Here is a 20,876-nt window from a genome sequence, read left to right as displayed (position 1 = left end):
AGAAGGTCCGGGTAGATATTCTTATTTATTGGCGTAGTAACAAACCACCACCTCGCAACGCAGGTAAGCCCAAACTGTTAACACCCCTCTTGTTGGTGGAGAGAAAGTTTTACAGTTTTAATAAGTCTTTCCTGCAATTCTACATATTTTGGCATGGGGTGGAGAGAAAATGTTGCTGTTTTATTAAAGCTATTTTCCTACAATTCTACACATTTTGCCATGTCAACCTTCTCAGTAACAGTTACAGAAACATTTTACTTGCTATAACTGTGTTATGTTGTTGTTTATCTACCTTAGTTGAATGCACTGACTGTAAGTCACTCTGGATAAGAGTGTCTACTAAATGACAAAAATGTAAATGTATAAATGAAAATGAACATATCAAAATGAACTGCAAAGCACACTGGGTATTATTATTGGCATTATGTTGGGTGGAGCTCATTAGAATAATACTCAGCATTTGTATTTGTATTCATTATGGTTCCCAATTTGCTGCTGCCAAAACAAAAGCTATTCTTCCTGGGGTCCAGTAAAATCAAGGCAGTTTATACAATTTTAAAAACTACAATACATTCACAGATTTCACAACACACTGTGTGCCCTCAGGCCCCTAACATATATCTACAGTACTAAATCCATGTGTGTGTGTGTGTGTGTGTGTGTGTGTGTGTGTGTGTGTGTGTGTGTGTGTGTGTGTGTGTGTGTGTGTGTGTCTGTGCCAATGTTTGTGTTGCTTCACAATCCCCGCTGTTCCATAAGGTGTTTTTTAAAATCGGTTTTCTAAATCTAGTTTTACTGCTGGCATGAGTTACTTGATGTGGAATAGAGTTCCATGTAATCATGGCTCTATGTAGTACTGTGTGCCTCCCATAGTCTGTTCTGGACTGTGAAGAGACCTCTTGTGGCATGTCTTGTGGGGTATGCATGGGTGTGCCAGTAGTTTATACAGACAGCTCGGTGCATTCAACATGTCAATACCTCTCATACATAAAAGTAACGATGAAGTCATTCTCTCCTCCACTTTCATCCAGGAGAGATTGACATGCATATTATTAATATTAGCTCTCTGTGTACATCCAAGGGCCAGCCGTGCTGCCTTGGTCTGAGCCAATTGCAATTTTCCTAAATCCTTTATTTTGGCATCTGACCACACGACTGAACAGTAGTCAAGGTGCGACAAAACTAGGGTCTGTAGGACCTGCCTTGTTGATAGACAGACTTCTCCCCATCTTAGCTACTACTGCATCATTATGTTTTGACCATGACAGTTTACAATCTAGGGTTACTCCAAGCAGTTTAGTCATCTCAACTTGCTCTATTTCCACATGATTTATTAAAAGATTTAGTTCAGGTTTAGGGTTTAGTGAGCAGCTGACGTGTAGTGTTGAGTCATCCGCATACATAGACATTCTAAATTTACTCAAAGTGGCATGTCGTTAGTAAAAATTGAAAAAAAGCAAGGGGCTTAAACAGCTACCCTGGGAATTCTTGATTCTAACTGGATTATATTTGATAGGCTTCCATTAAAGACCACCCTCTGTGTTCTGTTAGAGAAGTAACTCTTTATCCACATTATAGCAAGGGGTGTGTAAAGCCATAACACATACGTTTTTCCAGCAGCAGACTGATCGATAATGTCAAAAGCTGCACTGAGGTCTAACAAGACAGCCCCCACAATCATTGTATGATCAATGTCTCTCAGCCAATCATCAGTCATTTGTGTAAGTGTTGCACTTGTTGAGGTGTCCTTCCCTATAAGCATGCTGAAATTCTGTTTTCATTTTGTGACATAGCATTGTATCTGGTCAAACACAATTTTTTTCCAGAAGTTTACTAAGGGTTGGTAACAGGCTGATTGGTCGGCTATTTGAGCCAGTAAAGGGGGCTTTACTATTCTTGGGTAGTGGAATGACTTTAGCTTCCCTCCAGGCCTGAGGGCACACTCTCTCTAGTAGGCTTAAATTAAAGATGTCGCAAATAGGAGTGGCAATATCATCTGCTATAATCCTCAGTAATTTTCCATCTAGATTGTCAGACCCCGGTGGCTTGTCATTGTTGATAGACAACAATAATTGTTTCACCTCTTCCACACAGACTTTATGGAATTCAAAAGTACAATTCTTGTCTTTCATAATTTGGTCCGATATACTTGGATGTGTAGTGTCAGCGTTTGTTGCTAGCATGTTATCCCTAAGTTTTCTTATCTGCCAATGAAAAAGTAATTAAAGTAGTTTGCAATATCATTGGGCTTTGTGATGAATGAGCCATCTGATTCAATGAATGAAGGAGCCGAGTTGGCTTTTTTTCCCCAAAATGTAATTTAAGGTGCCCCATTGAATGGCAATTGTCCATTGTTACATGTAAAATTATATTTCATTATTTTATAAGATGCTCTAATCACACCATAGTGCCATCAGGCTTCTGATACCAATGCAGGGTGAGAGGGGTCCACAAAATTGAACCGCTATAAACAAAAAAAAAAATGGTATTGAAAATACAAATTACAACTCTCAGAAGTATCTTGTTACAAAATACATTGGACTGTAGTTCAACCCAGTGTAATACAAATGACAGAATACTCAGAAGTAATTGAAATACTGCCCATCTCTGTTGACAAGTTCGTAAAAGCTCTCTAAGGTCAGACAGTCAGTGAATGACATAAGAGGAAAACTGCCCATGCACTACCAATTTTCAAGACACCGTGTGCCTTCTACTATTGCAACATCAGTAAGTTAAAAAGCAAGACTGATTTCCCAAAAATAAATAATACAACAAAAATAAAGTCAGGACCCGTGGTCCATATTGACACTGTTCCCGGGTCGAGATCCGCCTGTTAAGTATGGTTGCAATAAACTTAGTCTGTGCAAAGATTATTACACAACCATTCCAATGGGTCTCTACAGCACTTTTGTAATTCTTTTGGTTCCGAATATCTCTCTGTTGTATCACAACCATTGTGGCAAAAGTGTACAACTTAATGTGTACGGGCCTAGGTGTTTTTGAAACAAGTAGCATGGGACAGCCTGACTGCATGATGTTCAGGATAGGACTAAAAGAGCTGTGAGAAAGATGGTTCTCAGACTCTATATTATTTTTCTAACTCAATTTAAAGGGCAATAAAACACACTTTCCTATTGTGGTTCTATTTATATGAAACTCAACTTGCATCCCAAATGGTACCATATTCCCAATATAGTGCACTACTTTTGACCAGAGCCTAAGCATCAAATCTGCACACATCTCTGCTTCATGCCTCGTTGATGCAGTTGAGTTAAGTTCCCTCACAAAAACACAATGTGCAAAGAAATACTTAGTCTGAAGAACGACTTTAACAAATTTAATAACCACTGTAGGTAAGCATCTGCTAACAGGACTGATTTCAAACCAGTTCTCGCATGACAGACAAGGTTTTGAAACACTAACGCACACTTCCTGACCCCCACCCCCATTTCCTGTTGCCAAGAAATATTCACATTGTGTCATCACATATGGAGCTGACACCTATATATCTAGATTCAGATACACACACCACACTTGGCACAAAATGTAAATATAAATACATATATTATTGAATTCATATATTACTTTTTCATGATGTAAACATACAAATAAAACATATAAAAGTACATACTCAGACAGAAATAGCCCTAACCGGTCACCACATCATCTTTTACAAGTCCATTTCTTAAAACTGACCACTGCATATCTTTGAAAATAATACATAATATGAACTTATATGAACACTGACATTCTAAACAACACTCTGCCATCTCGTCTGGAAAATAATTCATTCACAGCGACATATACTGTAAAGTAGTAGTACAAAATGTCTAAATTTAAGCAAGGAAAATATAATTGGCTGTTACACAATATTGTTTCCAAATGTTCCTCAAAAATAATTTCAACTTTTAACATGGAGACAGTGAATCAATCAGTCATATTTTAAGTGACAATGCAACAAGAATCTTGCCAGCGAACGAGGTAGCAATGTTGCGCAACCAGAAAATGGCCTTGTAGTCACTGGTGCAGCAGAAAGGCAGAAGTCATGAAAATATCTAGTTTTACTTGTAGAAGTATGTTACAGTTGTGTAAACAGGTGACTACTGATCTTACTGTTCTGGGTCCCTACTCACACCCTTGGAGTTCAACATGTGTCCCTCCTCCAAGGACCTGACCTTGGAGGCACCAAACAAAAGAAAGATTTATAAAACAGGGAGGTCCAATAACCTGTACTGGTCCAATAAGAAATTGTTATTTTCGTTTTCCATTGTGAAACATTTTGAAACGTTGCTGGCCCTAATGTATACCCCCCTGTCCATGCTCAGAGCTCAGATCTCGGTCAGTGTCAGCAGGACCTTTCCCCCCACCTCCTCCATGCGGATATGGAAGGCATCCTCGTTGGAGTAATGCTTGATGATGTTGTCGTCCATATGAACTAGGATCCTACAGACAAGAGAGTAGAAGTGATTTACTTATTTTCAAAGTGGAGTTTCTAGATTATTTACTTTCCACCCGTCCCAAATGGCACCATATTCCCTATGTAGTGCACTACTTCTGACCAGAGCCTTATGGCCCTGGTCAAAAGTAGTGCACGATATAGGGAACAGGGTGCCATTTGGGACACACACTATTCCCTGTGACCTAGATCATGAGCGGTGACACCGGTCTTACCCTTTTTTGCACCTCTTGTAAACTTTCCCCATTTTTCCAAGCGGCAGCTCATATTTATCAGATACCTAGAGATGTGATGAAAAACATGGGAAACCCCCTATGAGAACTGGGCGTGAACAGTCAGACAATACAATACATTCCACTGTGTGCCTTCTCTGATGAGTGACTGCTTCCTGACAGACACAAACAGGAAACAAACCTATCTGACTGTGACACTATGGTTTGCATCCCAAATAGCACCGTATATACTATACACCCTGGTCAAAAGTAGTTCACTATAAAGGGAATAGCGTGTCATTTAGGACACGTCCAGGGTGGCACACTTCACACAAATAGCTATGTCTGCTTACTATGTATTTAAACCCACGGGGAAAAAAATCAAGGTCACTTATATGGCACACACTCAAAACATACAACACTTATCAGATAAAGTCAGACTCCAGCTATTTTTGAACCTTGCCGGTTGAGAAATGATATCCCTGGGATAAATACAGTCATGTCAAAGAAGACGTTCTGAGCTAAATAGATTCATTTTAGACTCATCTACGAAAACCGAGGAGTTCTGAAAATACTTCTGCAAAAACAAAGGTTCTATGGAACCCAACAACATCTGCTCACAGCCTCCAGTAGTCCTGCCAGAGTGGGCGTCCTCAGCATTAGAGCATCAAACACCTCCTCTGTCTCCTTACGGACGTAGAGCAGCACTAGAGGAACACAGAGAGAGACGAAACCAAAAGTCAGATACAAAACTAAAAGACTGCCTACCACACCAACCCCCTCAGTGTGAGGGAGAGGTACATTCAAATTCCATACCAACCTAGTCAGATACTACCACACCAACCCCCAGTGTGAGGGAGAGTTGCCATAAGCAAATGGAGGTAGGAATACACACAAAGTATGTTTTTCGACATGGGTGTGAGACAGTTTCAAACATTAAAATACTGTGTGGGTTTCTCTCCCAGTCAAGTCACTGAGGTAAGATCTTAGCAACTACTACAGCATTGCCCTAATATCCTGTTGGGTGATATTTCCATGGTTGTGGTGTGTATTCTGATAAAACTTCCACTCTCACCCCCCATAAAGATAGTGAATTGGCACCCTATTCCCTATATAGTGCACTACTTTTGACCATAGCCAGGATAGGGGGCCATTTTGGACACCCCTTTGTTACACTGAGAGCAGGCTGGACCATAATTGCACTTTGCTCCTTTCTTGCTGGCGTCTTAGGAATTGGCTATGAGCCTGGTCAGCAATAGACTAGTCTGACAGAGACCACACCAAACAGTAAACAGCCCCTAATCATTCTCAGAACCTTTCCCCCGCCATACACGTGAGTGGGAAAAAAAAGCAATCCCCTTTGGACTGACTACATGTCAGGAAAATGATCACGTTCCACTTGGAAAACCAGTTGAGTGTGTTTGTGTGTGTTGTGTGCATTCAGATGGGGGGGCTTTGGAAGCCACGTGGCCTGTGTTTACATGAATTCAGTAAGCTGAACTAGGTGGGAGCAGTTTGAACAACAGCAGCCAGAGCAACAAACACAACTACAGTGGGCTGCACAGAAAGCATTTCTCCCTCACGCTATTTTTTTATTCTCTTTCCCTCACTCATTCTCTCTATTTGCTCCCGCGTTCTATAATTCTCTCTCTCCGGTTTATGCCTTCTCTTTACTATCTCTAAACGGTCTCCTTTTCACTCTGTCTGTCTGTCTGTCTGTCTGTCTGTCTGTCTGTCTGTCTGTCTGTCTGTCTGTCTGTCTGCATGCATGCATATGTCTCTACTGTTTGATGTACCCTTTTCTGGCTCCTCCCTCCTGGCTCTCTTGTGAGTGGCAGAGTCAAATTCCTCTTCATAGTGGAGCAGTCTCTTCTGCCCCAAGCTGCAGAAAAACAAACAATACATGTATGACTCGTGAGTATGGATGAGTATGGATGAGTACGGAAAATGCAGTTAATCACTTATTATGGGTATGCAGCATTTCCAATTATTATTATTATTATAAAAAAAAAACATTTATAGCATCTATACATGTTACCTGATATTACAAGTCTTGTCTAAAAGAAGAACTGTACTCACCCATCCTCACCGTCATCTGATATGCATGTCTGATAAAGGATAAAGAGCAAGATTAGATACCCGATATCCGTATCTATACTGAGAAAAAGCACCCAACTGTCATACTTGAATAAACGTAAAAATACCTTTAATAGAAAATGACTCAAGTAAAAGTGAGTCACCCAGTAGAATACTACTTGAGTAAGTCTAAAAGTATTTGGTTTTAAATGTACTCAAGTATCAAAAGTAAATGTAATTGCTAAAATGTACTTAAGTATGAAAAGTAAAAATATAAATAATTTACAATTCTTTATATTAAGCAAACCAAACAGCACCATTTTCTTGTTTTTCTTATTTCTGGATAGCCAATGGCACACTCCAACACTTAGACATACTTTACTAACAACTTTACTAACGTATTGCCTCCCAGCGTATTGCTTCCCAGCGTATTAACTCCCTGCGTATTGCCTCCCTGCGTATTGCCTCCCTGCGTATTGCCTCCCTGCGTATTGCCTCCCAGCGTATTGCTTCCCAGCGTATTAACTCCCTGCGTATTGCCTCCCAGCGTATTGCTTCCCAGCGTATTAACTCCCTGCGTATTGCCTCCCTGCGTATTGCCTCCCTGCGTATTGCCTCCCTGCGTATTGCCTCCCTGTGTATTGCCTCCCTGCGTATTGCCTCCCTGCGTATTGCCTCCCAGCGTATTCCCTCCCTGCGTATTCCCTCCCTGCGTATTGCCTCCCTGCGTATTGCCTCCCAGGGTATTCCCTCCCTGCATACTGCCTCGATTCCAGGAATCCTCCAACTGGTATTTCTAAAAAGTCCAGGAACTTTGGGAAAGTTACTTGAATTTTGAAACCCTAAACATGGGTAATGTAAGATTATTTTCTTGGGGGTGGGGTAGATCAGCTTTAATACTTCAGATAGATTATAGGTTCTAGTAATTTGGGGCGGCAGGGTAGCCTAGTGGTTAGAGCGTTGGACCAGTAACCGGAAGGTTGCAAGTTCAAACCCCTGAGCTGACGAGGTACAAATCTGTCGTTCTGCCCCTGTTCCCAGGCTGTCATTGAAAATAAGAATTTGTTCTTAACTGACTTGCCTGGTTAAAAAAAAAATAATTGTTTGCATGATTTTCCCTTTACTCATCCCCCCACCCTACCCTACTTGGAGTAAACTAACGGACAACCATACTTCTACTGCTACTTACAGTTATTTCGCTCACATCTAACGGTACCTGTAGTTAAATAATTATAAATATCTCCTCTTTCTTCAATTGCTGGATTTTTCACCCACACCGACCCTCCGATGTCCACAGATCAATCAATCTTTCCTAGTATAATGCCATTTAGCTATTTCCTTTAGCAATACATCCCTCCATTTTACTATGATGTCTAACGAGGGTCCTGAACCTCCCTGTTTATAACATTTCTACTTAGTATATTGCCCTAAAAATAAATACTTTGATATTTCCCGTTGACTGATTCTGGTTTTCAGGTCCCCTAACGTTACAGTTTGCAGGTCCACCTGAACCCTGATATTATGACATAACAACCATTCCTGGACCTGACTCCAAAAGCGAGCCACCAAAGACAGTAGAAGAACATATGTTTCCTTGTGGTAGAGTCTGTACAAGGCTGACTGTTCAATGCCCCATATGTTGAGCATTCTTTTTGTAGCAAGTATTTTATATAATAGTTGAAACAAGCGGATTGATGTGTCAATTGTTGTTTTATATGTCAGACCCTATGCCAAGGTATTGGGACATCAAAGACCTGTTCCCAACGGACATGAAATGTATACAGTATCGCTGTCAAACCTTTTGATTCTAAGCGGAACTGATACATTTTTTGATTTATACTAATAATTTTAAGCCATTTATGATTTTTAATGGGAGGCAGACAGACTAATTATTTACTTTCTTGTTTAAGTAATTGTCTCTTCCAATTTTGTGATAGAGTCGTGATGAGTTGGTTATAATTTGGTATTGAGCACACTCCTCGGTACACTGTTATTAGTTGCTTGCGTGACATAATTTTACCATTTTTGTTCACAATGTCCTTCATAAATATGATATCCTTTTAGTAAATCCCCTCCCTGCCCAAATGTGTTTTTCTTCTCTATCAGTATATTGGAGTTGAGCCATATTATTTGCTGTAATATCAGATGTGCCTTTTCTGGAGGATGAAATGGAAATTGTAGCCAACTCTGTATGACTTCATTTAAAAAGGAGGATACTTTAAACAGGGATCCACTGTAAGGTTTTAAGATGCATAAAAGCCCACTCTTAAACACAGGATGGGCCTCTCTAAGTGCCTTTCTAGAAAACCAATTTGGATTTAGATACTATTTCCAGACAATAGATACTTTAAGAGAGCGGTTTAATGCTTTAATATTTTTACTTTACATGTAATGTAGGACTTACATGGTGGCGCTGGGTGCTGGGGAAGTAAACCTCAGGGATGAAGAGGACCGGCTGGGAGTTCATATCACTCATGGCTTTGAACGATGTTATGTCCACATGCTTCAGCTTCAGAGGGTCTTCCACACCTGCGATAGGACAGCAGGGGGAGGTAGAGAGGTGAACATGGGAGCAGGATGGGACGGTAGTCTCGCTCACCAAAATAAGGGGCCCTCCGTCTGGGCACTCCACCATCGGTTGTGAGAAGAGACCAATGGGACTGTTGCAAAGAACATGTGCGTTTCCTTTTCTTCAAGGTGTTTTTTTTATTTCATTGAAGCAGGTCTACTATTGTATGTCAACTCTAGAAACGGAGTTTCTTTAACCTTGACATGCTGTTTCCCTGGCTTGCTTTTTATGGGGTTAGTTGAGGACAGGATTTTTTGAATCACACAAAGAAAAATGTATTCATTATAAGCACCATATATTAATCTCGGTTAACCCAGAACTAAAGTCGTGCGTAATTGGTCAGATGTTCGATTACGTTCTGGGTTCATGTTTTGAGAAGAGATAGAATGAGGATCGGAAACGGACTGAAGAGCTCCACCCTCTCTCTTTGCAAGTTGCGGGCAAGTCTATGGGCCAAATGTCCCCAATCCATCCAAAGCACACCTGCGAAATTGTGATTTGTCCAAAGCACCGGAACTAAGAGCAGGGACACACACCCAAGAGTAATTACACCTCTGAACAGTGTAGGCAGTCAATCTCTTTTGTGTTCACACAGAAAATACGTTTAAGTCATCAGCCACAAAGCCTTGTTAAAATAATCCAAACCAAAAGGTGGCAGTAGCCTTGTTTGGCAATGCATGTGTGTTGCTTAGTTTATGGTGTAGATGCCAATGCTAGCTAGCTGAGCTAATGTTGCTATTTTGTAGAAAGCCCTTGATGAAACTAGCCAGATGGCCACAGCTAGATAACTATCTAGAAAGACGACAAAGAAACAATTTAATCCACTTTCCATAATCCCATACTGCCAGCCCATAGCTAGCTGGCTGAACATTTCGGCAGTGAGATTGTCGATGTGGTTCATTCTTAATGCTGCTCGTTATCTCACATGTATCGTGACAAATCTATGGTACCATTGATGTTTATGGTGTCTGTAATCGAGAGATTAAATTATATATATATACACACACTACATGACCAAAAGTATGTGGAAACCTGCTCGTCGAACATCTCATTCCAAAATCATGGGCATTAATATGGATTTGGTCCTATAACAGCCTCTACAGCTGCTATAACAGCCTCTACTCTTCTAGAAAGACATTCCACTAGATGTTGGAACATTGCTGCAGGGACTTGCTTCCATTCAGCAACAAGAGCATTAGTGAGGTTGGGCACTGATGTTGGGCGATTACACCTAACTCGCTGTCGGCATTCCAATTCATCCCAAAGGTGCTCGATGGGGTTGAGGTCAGGGCGCTGTGCGGGCCAGTCAAGTTCTTCCACACTGATCTTGACAAACCATTTCTGTATGGACCTTGCTTTGTACACTGGGCATTGTCATGCTGAAACAGGAAAGGGCTTTCCCCAAACAAAGTTGGAAGCTCAGAATCGTCTAGAATGTCCTTATATGCTGTAGCGTTAAGATTCCCTTCACTGGCACTAAGGGGTCTAGCCCGAACCATGAAAAACAGCCCCAGACCATTATTCCTCCTCCACCAAACTTTACATTTGGCACTATGCATCCGAGCAGGTAGAGCTGGGTGGTATACCGTATTTTACGATATACCGGTATTGATGCATGGACCGGTTTGGTTTTTACTTTACCTTCTATAACGGCATTTGAATGTTTGTTAAATGTGATATGCTGTGTGTAATGTCCATATATATAGTTTTTTTGCTACTTGAGTCATCCATCTCCACTCTCTATGTCCATGCCACTTTCCACACAGACCTAGCCCCGCCCCCTGTCACTCAAGAGACATATATGATCAATGCAGCACATGAAACAATATGAGGGGTTGGCCGGTAGGGATATCCTTGTCTCATCGCGCACCAGCGACTCCTGTGGCGGGCCGGGCACAGTGCGCGCTTACCAAGGTTGCCAGGTGCACGGTGTTTCCTCCGACACATTGGTGCGGCTGGCTTCCGGGTTGGATGCGCGCCGTGCGGCTTGGTTGGGCTGTGTATCGGAGGACGCATGACTTTCAACCTTCGTCTCTCCCGAGCCCGTACGGGAGTTGTAGCATTGAGACAAGATAGTAGCTACTAAAAACAATTGGATACCATAAAATTGGGGAGAAAACGGGGTAAAAAAATAAAAAATACATATATATATATATATATATATATATATAAATCCACTAGCTTGTTAGCCGCTAATGCTAATCGCAAGCTAGCTGATAAATGTACTGCGTCCGAGCAGTGATGGTACATCTGCATATTTTTTGTGCAACATTAAATGAAGCCAAAGATTATAGGGTCCCCTAGGAAACACTGGTCAACACTTTGGTTCCTACCCTGTCACAATAACTCCTCCCTGGCATTTTCATTTGTCGTCATGTAAAACTGTGATTAAAGTCCTTACTAAAATATTCTAACTTTAGAATTTGAATAATAATTACATTTCCATGAATCCAACAGCTCACCCAAGTGTTTTGCTCTAAATCACAAGTCAAATCGCAATTGCAACATTTGGTTAAAAATAAGGCCTAGATTGTTTGCCCATATTGTGCAACCCTACGTGGCAGTGTGGAAATGGTCTCAAATGAGTGCAGGAAATGCAGAAATATATGGAAATGCAGAAAATTTGTTTGAGTGTAAGTTGAATTGAACAGATTCATCCATCAAACTGCCAGATGGTGAAGTGTGATTCATCAGTCCAGAGAACGTGTTTCTACTGCTCCAGAGTCCAAATGCGGCGAGCTTTACACCACTCCAGCCGACGCTTGGCATTGCGCATGGTGATCTTAGGCTTGTGTGTGGCTGCTTGGTCATGGAAACTACTCCCTTCACAGAACAAGTCCTCAACGGGCAGCTTCATTAAATAGTACCCGCAAAACACCAGCCTCAACGTCAACAGTAAAGAGGCGACTCGGGGATGCTGGCCTTCTAGGCATTCCTCTGTCCAGTGTCCTTTTGCCCATCTTAATCTTTTCTTTTTATTGGCCAGTCTGAGATATGGCTTTTTCTTTGTGACTCTGCATAGAAGGCCAGCATCCCGGAGTCGCGTCTTCACTGTTGATGTTGAGACTGGTGTTTTGCGGTACAATTTCATGAAGCTGCCAGTTGAGGACTTGTAAAGGTGTCTGTTTCTCAAACTAGACACTCTAATGTACTTGTCCTCTTGCTCAATTGTGCACCGGGGCCTTCCACTCCTCTTTCTATTCTGGTTAGTGCCAGTTTGCGCTGTTCTGTGAAGGGAGTAGTACACAGCGTTGTACGAAATCTTCAGTTTCTTGGCAATTTCTCGCACTGAATAGACTGACGAGTTTCAGAAGAATGTTCTTTGTTTCTGGCCATTTTGAGCCTGTAATCGAACCACCAAATGCTGACGCTCCAGATACTCAACTAGTCTAAAGAAGGGCAGTTTTATTGCTTCTTTAATCAGAACAACAGTTTTCAGCTGTGGTAACATAATTGCAAAAGGGTTTTCTAATGATCCATTAGCCCTTTAAAATTCTAAACTTGGATTAGCTAACACCAAATGTGCTTTTCTTTCAAAAACAAGAACATTTCTAAGTGGGCCCCAAACTTTTGAACGGTAGTATATATGTATGGGTGTGTGTGTGTGTGTGTGACTTAAAGACTGACTGATTGATTGTATCAGGTGTACTGTACTCACAGGCTGCAGTTGTCTCCTGTCCCCTTCCCTTCCTTTGAGTCTGCTTCCTCTCCTCGTCTCGGATCTTCCTCTCAGCACCTTTGTCACAGAACACCTTGATCTGGCAGTAGGCTCTGTGCACTAGCTTGTCACCGTGGCCACCACAGCTGTAGGTGTCAATCTGGAGGTTGAGAGGAAGGCCCCGCACTCCCTTCTGAGGGGAGAAGTCTGTACTCAGACAGTTCACTGACACAAACACCTGATGGGGCAAAGATCAAGGTATATAAGGATTCAAATTCTTAAACACTTTATTGTTCATCCAATTTACATTGGACAGAAAAGTCTATGGCATGAGGCTCACATACAACATTAAATAAACACACCAATAATGACATGAAAACATACACTGTTAGAGTAGGAGTAGACAGAATGTTTTACATGTAAATGAACAGTGCTGATGCACATGTATGGGTTTAATTCCATTGAGTATGACATTTCTTTCATGCTGGTAGAAAACCAAGGTAGAAAATTGTAGTCTCTAGAAACTGTAGTCCTGGGTTGTTTCAAAGTGTTGTGTATGATTGATTTACTTGTGTATGTCTCCCCCAGCTGGAGATTGTTTGTAACTACTTTATTTTTCTGACAAAGACATACATTTTGCTTCAAATTCTGGTGTAGAGTGAAGTTTCCTCTAGACTAGAATCTCTAGAGTCTAGACGCTGATCTTGCATTTTTTACACTATTGGTTCAGGTTAAGATTGGGGGAGGACAAGTTGATCCTAGATCTGTACCCAGGGGAAACTTCACCCCGGAGCCCAAAATATTGGCCTCTTTTACCCGTGGCTCGTCCTTAGTGTCCCATGTGAAAGAGATGGCATTGTAGGCAATCTCCTCAATACTGGCAATCGTATTGAAGCTCTCTTTGTAGTCAGCTGGGATGAACAAACAGGGAAGAGATACAACAAGATGGTTTACACACAAACAATAATGTTTAGTGACTGTTTTGGTTGTGTGTGTGTGTGTGTGTGTGTGTGTGTGTGTGTGTGTGTGTGTGTGTGTAAAGCAGCATCGTTCTTGTTTGGAACAATCGATTGACTGCATTTGACCTAACACAACAGCATGCAGACGTATAATGAATTTAACAGCGAGGAAGAGGGACTGCGCTGCTTGAGTGACAGAGGGTGTGGCTTGATGTGTGCAGAAAGCGGCCACAAGAGCAGAAAAAACATAGCAAATTATAAAAACAGACATTGCACACGGCTGAGATGCATTTCAAAATATTGCATGCAATATGGATTTCTTGCGATATGAATATTGCACATGTCAATACTGAGATTTCGATGTGAATTCAATTAATTGTGCAGCCCTAGTGTGAGTGAGAGTGTGTGTGTGCGTGCATGCGGTTGTGTCTGCGTATGATTGCAGTGTGTGTATGAATGCGTGTGTGTAACCCCTTACCAATATCAATGCAGCGCTGCTTGGCTGTGTGCTGTCTGCTGTGCCAGTATCTCCAGTGTTTGAGCTGGTCATCTGTGAACTTTTCCTCTCCAAACACCAGCATCACCACACTCTGAAATATTCCATCAGTAAGTCATTCCCAAAACATTCCCCAAACCTAGAGACTAGATACTTGTAGAATACAAATAGATGAGAGATGAAAGAGAAGGGAGAGAAAGACACAGAGAGGGAGGGAGGAGAGACAGAAAGAGCAATACGAATAGAAACAGAAGAGATACAATAGAGAAGCTCATACTCGGAATGCTCCATTGAGGTGGGGTAGGACCGTGGGGCCCCCTAGCTCTCTTAGGGTGATGGGGTAGAACTGGCCCTTGTTCAGGTAACTCATCTGGCCACTGCCGCTCTTGGGCCGGATAGACTGGGGAGCCTCCAGCATGTACTCAAAGTGTTGACTGAGAGAGAGAATATTCTTTGTCATCATACATCCTTGATGTATGATGTTCAGTTCATTTATTCTGCCTTTAACATGAATGTGTAAAAGGAATGTGTCTCTCAATGTGTCTCCCAGTCTCTATCCCATGTTTGACTGAGTATGTTACCTTGCTGTCAAGCTGTAGTAAGGGTATCCACCGGGAGGGATGGAGGTCGTACGTTGCTGGAGCTCCTCCGAGAGAGGGAAGACCTGTGGGTCACAACAAAACATTCCAGGGGAACATTAGCACCATAGACATAGGATACGACCCAAATGGCACCCTATTCACTTGGCTTTATAGTGCACTATAGGGAATATGGTGCCATTTGGGTGGCACCCATAATAATCTGTATAGGTGACCATTCCATATTATACTACAAGTGAATAGGCTGTTTCTCACAAGCATGCTACTTTTACAGAGCGTGAGACACTCTCATTCATTTCAATGGGGTGGCAGGTAGCCGGGTGGTTAGAGCGTTGGGCCAGTAACCGAAAGATTGGTAGATCGAATCCCCGAGCTGATAAGGTAAAAATCTGTCATTCTGCCCCTGAACAAGCCAGTTAACCCACCGTTCCTAGGCCGTCATTGTAAATAAGAATGTGTTCTTAACTGACTTGCCTAGCTAAATAAAGGTTCAGTTAAAAATGTTTTTTTTTTTAAAGAAACCTGGGTGTAAGCAGTACAGCTCCACAAGAGGATTGTGCTGCTCAGTATAAAATGATACCCTGCTTCAATCTGGTTCTAGAGTAACAGTTAGAGGACCTACCTCATTGGAGCTGTCCTTGTAGGGCTCTGTGTAGGTGGAATCGGGGGTGAGGCTCTTGGCTCTGGGGCGGTACTGGCTGTGGTTAAGCTGGTGACTGAAGGCCATTCCGTCGGACTGAGAACTGTGGGGACCAGGGGGGAGGCCCACTGGGAAGGAGTGCAGGGCCAGGGTCCGCCCTGTGCTGATGGAGTAGGAGGGAGGGGTGGAGAGGCAGACTATGGAGTCTGAGGCTGGGTAGAGAGCCCGGATCTTGTCCCCCCGGCTGGGTTGGCTGCTGCCCTTGGCCGCAGTGTTGCGAGGGACGGCCCTCAAGGGAGAGTCTTGGAGTGGCATCAAGACATTTCTGAGGAGATGATCAGAGTAAATGTCATCTCAGAGCGCAACTTTCTTTACTTCAACACACTTTGTCTCGATTTACAGTAAATGTAAGTATTCCAAGTCATAACTGGATAACAACATCATAACTAAGGATATTCATTACATTTTGTTTGGATCAGTATCACCCAGGAGCACTTCTGTTTTGGGCTGTCCAGCCGTTCTCCTATCTCGTGGCACCTAGAAAAGTAATACAATATATATGATACATTTATGGCGGTGGAGGTACTTATAGAATCGTTATGGTATAGTAGGTATATAGTAGTAGTAATATAAACTCAGCAAAAAAAGAAGCATCCTCGAACTGTAATTTGCATTTCTTTTCAGCAAACTTAAAATGCGTAAATATTTGTATGAACATAAGATTCAACAACTGAGACATAAACTGAACAAGTTCCACAGACATGTGACTAACAGAAATTGAATAATGTGTCCCTGAACAAAAGGTGGGTCATGATGAGTCTGCAGGAAGGGTACCACATGAGGGAGTCTTCCCTGTAACGCACAGAGTTGAGATTGCGCCTGCAATAACAACAAGCTCAGTCCGATGATGCTGTGACACACCGCCCCAGACCAAGACAGACCCTCCACCTCCAAATCGATCCCGCTCCAGAGTACAGGCCTCAGCGTAACGCTAATTTAAATTGGAGATGGGTTCATAAATTGGATCTAGCTTTTATATAGGAACCCCTGTGAGAGAATACTCACTAACCAATCATTGTTGCACTGATTGAACCTTTACAGAGGGACAAGGCAGGGTTGTGTGCTGTCGCCTATGCTCTTCGCCCTAATTATTGAACCTCTCGCTCAGGCGATCAGATCTCATGCAGCAATACACGGCTATAATACTAAAGATACTCTAAATAAGATTTCCCTATACGCAGATGACATTCTCCTCTATGTAACAGCACCCCAAGCTAGTATTCCAGCTATTCTTGATGTGATTCATTTGTTTGGTACCTTCTCGGGATACAGAATAAATTGGAACAAGAGCAAATTAATGCCCATACGGTTGCAAAACACCTCTTGGCTAGAACATCTTCCAGTTAAGTTATCTTCAGAAAAATTGACCTACCTAAGAATTGTAGTTACCAAACAATACTCCTCACTATTTAAAGAAAATTTCCCCTCTCTGATGCAAAAACTCAAGGCAAAGATACAATTTTGGAGAACTCTCCCAATTTCTCTGCTCGGAAGAATTAATGCCATTAAAATGGTCTTCCTCCCACAACTGCTCTACCTATATCAGAACATCCCAGTTCTCAATCCCATACCTAAATCCTTTCATAAACAACTGGACTCAATTATCAATCCTTTCATCTGGGATTATAAAACACACAGGATAGGTTAAAAACAAAACTCTGTAAATCCAAGATGGAAGGAGGATTGTCTCTCCCAAATTTTATATTTGACTATTGGGCCGCTAACCTCTGCATTGTTACATTTTTGCTGGCTTAGTATGGAGCGTGAGGAGTGTCATCCCTTCTCTATTGGCGCTGTGATTTTGTCGCCTGTCAATCTGGAGATGTCACTTTATTGTAACAATCCTATTATACATAGCACAGTCCCAATCTGGAAGCAAATTAATGTCCACTTTGAGCTTAGACCAATATCATTCATGCTCCCTGTCGCCAGGAATCCCTCCTTTGCCCCTTCTAACCTTGATAACACCTTTGAGCGATGGGGAGAGTTGGGGATAAGTACCATAGGGGATTTATACATAGAAGGGACCTTTGCTTCCTTTGAGTTGCTGAGGGAAATGTATAATCTTCCCAGAAGTAACTTTTTCAGATAGTCTCTAATTGTGGGTATGTTAGAAAACACCTCCCAACATTTGGGAATGCTAAACCTTCCATGTTTGACGGATGCATAAAAATATGCCCCCACCTCAGACAAACTGATATCTTGTCTATATGACCCTTTTCAATCTGTTAGCACAACTTCTACAGATGCCATTAAGGCAAAATGGGAGGAAGAACTAGGGACTGACATTTCGGTGGCAGACTGGAAAGAGACCTTGGAGAATATCCACACATGCTCCATTAATTCCAGACATCGTCTCATACAGTTCAAGGTATTACAAAGATTACACTATTCCAAACTAAACTGCATAGGATATTTCCTGATACATCCCCTTATGTGTGATAAATGTCAGGCTGCGCAGGGTACACTACTCCACTGCTTTGCCCTATGCTCTAGCTTGTATGGTTATTGGGGTGGAATTTTTAGGATCCTCTCTGAAGTTCTGGAGACTTCAATAGACCGAGACCCGCTTCTGATAATCCTGGGAGTGTCTGATTCCCTAAACGGATTAACCAACCCCCCCAAAACAACTCATCTTTTCCAGTCTCATTTCGGCAACAAAAAAATATATATTGTTGTTTTGGAAAAGGAGGGAAGCGCCCTCTACCAAATTATGCCTCAGTGAATTTTCTGGATAAGAGCGTCTGCTAAATGACTTAAATGTAAATGTAAATGAATTGGCAAACACTGTACACTTAGAAAGAATTAGATATATTCTGAACAATAAATTATCAACATTTGATCAAATCTGGCAGCCTTTCCTCTCTTACTTGGACCAGTCAGCGCAGTGAATTTGTACACTTTAACGCAATCTCAATTGTACTATTTTAATCTACCTTTGGGCAGCATGTGCTGTCATGTTTTGTATTATTTGTTTTGTACCCAGAACTCTGAGTCTTGTTTCTGTTTGCTCTTTTATGTTTAGATAAGAATTGTATACTTGTCTTTTATACCTATACACCATTATTGTGTGAGTTCAATAAAAAATAAAAATAAAAATATATATTTCAACAAGTAACGCTCATTTATTCGACGATAAATGTGAATCCGACCATCACCCCTGGTGAGACAAAACCATGACTTGTCAGTGAAGAGCACTTTTTGCCAGTTCTGTCTGGTCCAGCGACGGTGGGTTTGTGCCCATAGGTGACGTTGTTGCCGGTGATGTCTGGTGAAGACCTGCCTTACATCAGAGCTACATGCCCTCAGTCCAGCCTCTCTCAGCCTATGGACAGTCTGAGCACTGATGGAGGGATTGTGCGTTCCTGGTGTAACTCGGGCAGTTGTTGCCATTCTGTACCTGTCCCGCAGGTGTGATGTTCGGATGTACCGATCCTGTGCAGGTGTTGTTACACTTGGTCTGCCACTGTGAGGATGATCAGCTGTCCGTCCTGTCTCCCTGTAGAGCTGTCTTAGGCGTCTCACAGTCTGGACATTGCAATTTATTGCCCTGGCCACATCTACAGTCCTCATGCCTCCTTGCAGCATGCTTAAAGCACATTCACGCAGATGAGCAGGGACCCTGGGCATCTTTCTTTTGATGATTTTCAGAGTCAGCAGAAAGACCTCTTTAGTGTCCTAAATTTTCATAACTGTGACCTTAATTGCCTACCGACCGTAAGCTGTTAGTGTCTTAACAACCGTTCCACGGGTGCATGTTCATTAATTGTTTATTGTTCATTGAACAAGCATGGGAAAGTGTTTAAACACTTTACAATGAAGATCTGTGAAGTTATTTGGAATTTGATGAATTATCTTTAAAAGACAGGGTCCTGAAAAAGGGACATTTCTTTTTTTTGCTGAGTTTAGTAGGTACCTTGTAGTAGTCGTAGAGGAGGCCCAGAGCGTTGGCACTGTCCTCATCTCCATTGATGCTCATCATGGCCTTGGAGGCGGCTGTCAGGGGGTTCTCCAGGAAGGCTCTCCATGCCTCGTCATCCTCCGTGAATGCTTGCCGCTGACCACCGCTGTACGATGGCTCATTCTGGAGCACCAGAACACCCCTCTTTCTGCACAGTGAGTGGGACAGTCCAACATTTAGTTCAGAATCCCCCTTTCTACAGTGGGACAGTCCCAACTTTTAGTTTCGAACCCCCATTTTTCTGCAGTGGGACAGGTCAACATTTAGTTCAGAATCTCCCTTTCTGCAGTGGGACAGTCCAACATTCAAAGTTCAGAATCTCCCTAATTATGCCCAATAATAGCCACAACCTCTTCAATGTTACATATTACACGGACAGAAGCAGTCCCATAGAGTGAGCAGCAGGTTTGTAAGTGATACCTTCAAGCAGTAGCACTCTTGACAGATCTATTATCCTGCTCTACCAGCAAGACAGGTAATTCAATTCGTTGTCTGTGTCATGGCAATCAGACTAATCACTAATGTCGATTAGTAGTAAATTAATGTAATCGCTTTGTTTAAATAGATGTCGGGTACAGAAATAGGACGAGTGTGTCAGTATTTGAGTACATTGTCTTAAGTTCAATGCACAATCAAGTGTATTACACAACTGTCATTAATGTAATAGATTTCTTTAGAAAGTTTTCCAAATTCTAAAAATATTAAAATGAAACCCATTTCAAAATATTTACAGGATCAGCATTAAACAATCTTAAATACATCTGGAAAAATACTAAAAATATTACAATTGTGACCCAGTAACTCACAATAGTTTACCTAGGCTACCTGGAGTTAGGTTATGGAAGTTCATCAACCGAATTGCGATAAGCATTTTATAATTCCCGTAAACAGACGTATTCTGCTCAGATTCATACACCCAACACAACTGGACCGTGTAGGCCCACTTACTTGCCAAGCTCCTGTGTCATTTCGCTCTGCCGGACTGGACTTTCGAGTTGGAACGGTAAATCCGATCCGTTCACTATTTAAAAAACACAAGATGCTGGTAGGTAAACGTATGTCAACAGTGTCCTCCAGAACTAGTTTATTCGGCTTTTCTCGATCTGTGAGCTGGAGCCGAAGTTTTACCTGCGTTAGGCCACGCCATTGGCTTCCTGTGACAATGGGCGGGTTTCAGGTAAAAAACGTAC

General features: G+C 42.0%; 1 protein-coding gene across 1 annotated transcript; it reads right to left on the bottom strand.

Annotated features, from left to right (window-relative positions):
- Positions 1 to 3,321: 3,321 nt before the first annotated feature.
- Positions 3,322 to 20,859, bottom strand: LOC118386678 (grainyhead-like protein 1 homolog). Its single transcript, XM_035774406.2, has 15 exons — positions 20,635 to 20,859; positions 19,642 to 19,834; positions 16,129 to 16,202; positions 15,648 to 15,990; positions 15,008 to 15,090; positions 14,704 to 14,860; positions 14,409 to 14,520; positions 13,788 to 13,882; positions 12,972 to 13,209; positions 9,149 to 9,273; positions 6,748 to 6,776; positions 6,465 to 6,550; positions 5,290 to 5,375; positions 4,672 to 4,736; positions 3,322 to 4,443 (listed from the first exon to the last, which is right to left on the bottom strand). The coding sequence occupies exons 1-15, from the start codon at positions 20,652 to 20,654 to the stop codon at positions 4,329 to 4,331; spliced, it is 1,821 nt and encodes a 606-aa protein (XP_035630299.1). The 5' UTR covers positions 20,655 to 20,859; the 3' UTR covers positions 3,322 to 4,328.
- Between the last annotated feature and the right edge of the window lie 17 nt (positions 20,860 to 20,876).

The sequence above is a fragment of the Oncorhynchus keta genome, chromosome 8, assembly GCF_023373465.1.
Source record: "Oncorhynchus keta strain PuntledgeMale-10-30-2019 chromosome 8, Oket_V2, whole genome shotgun sequence".
In the NCBI taxonomy this organism is placed as follows: Eukaryota; Metazoa; Chordata; class Actinopteri; order Salmoniformes; family Salmonidae; genus Oncorhynchus; species Oncorhynchus keta.
The sequence above is the reverse complement of the archived record's forward strand: the minus strand, read 5'-3'. Positions and strand labels throughout refer to the sequence as shown.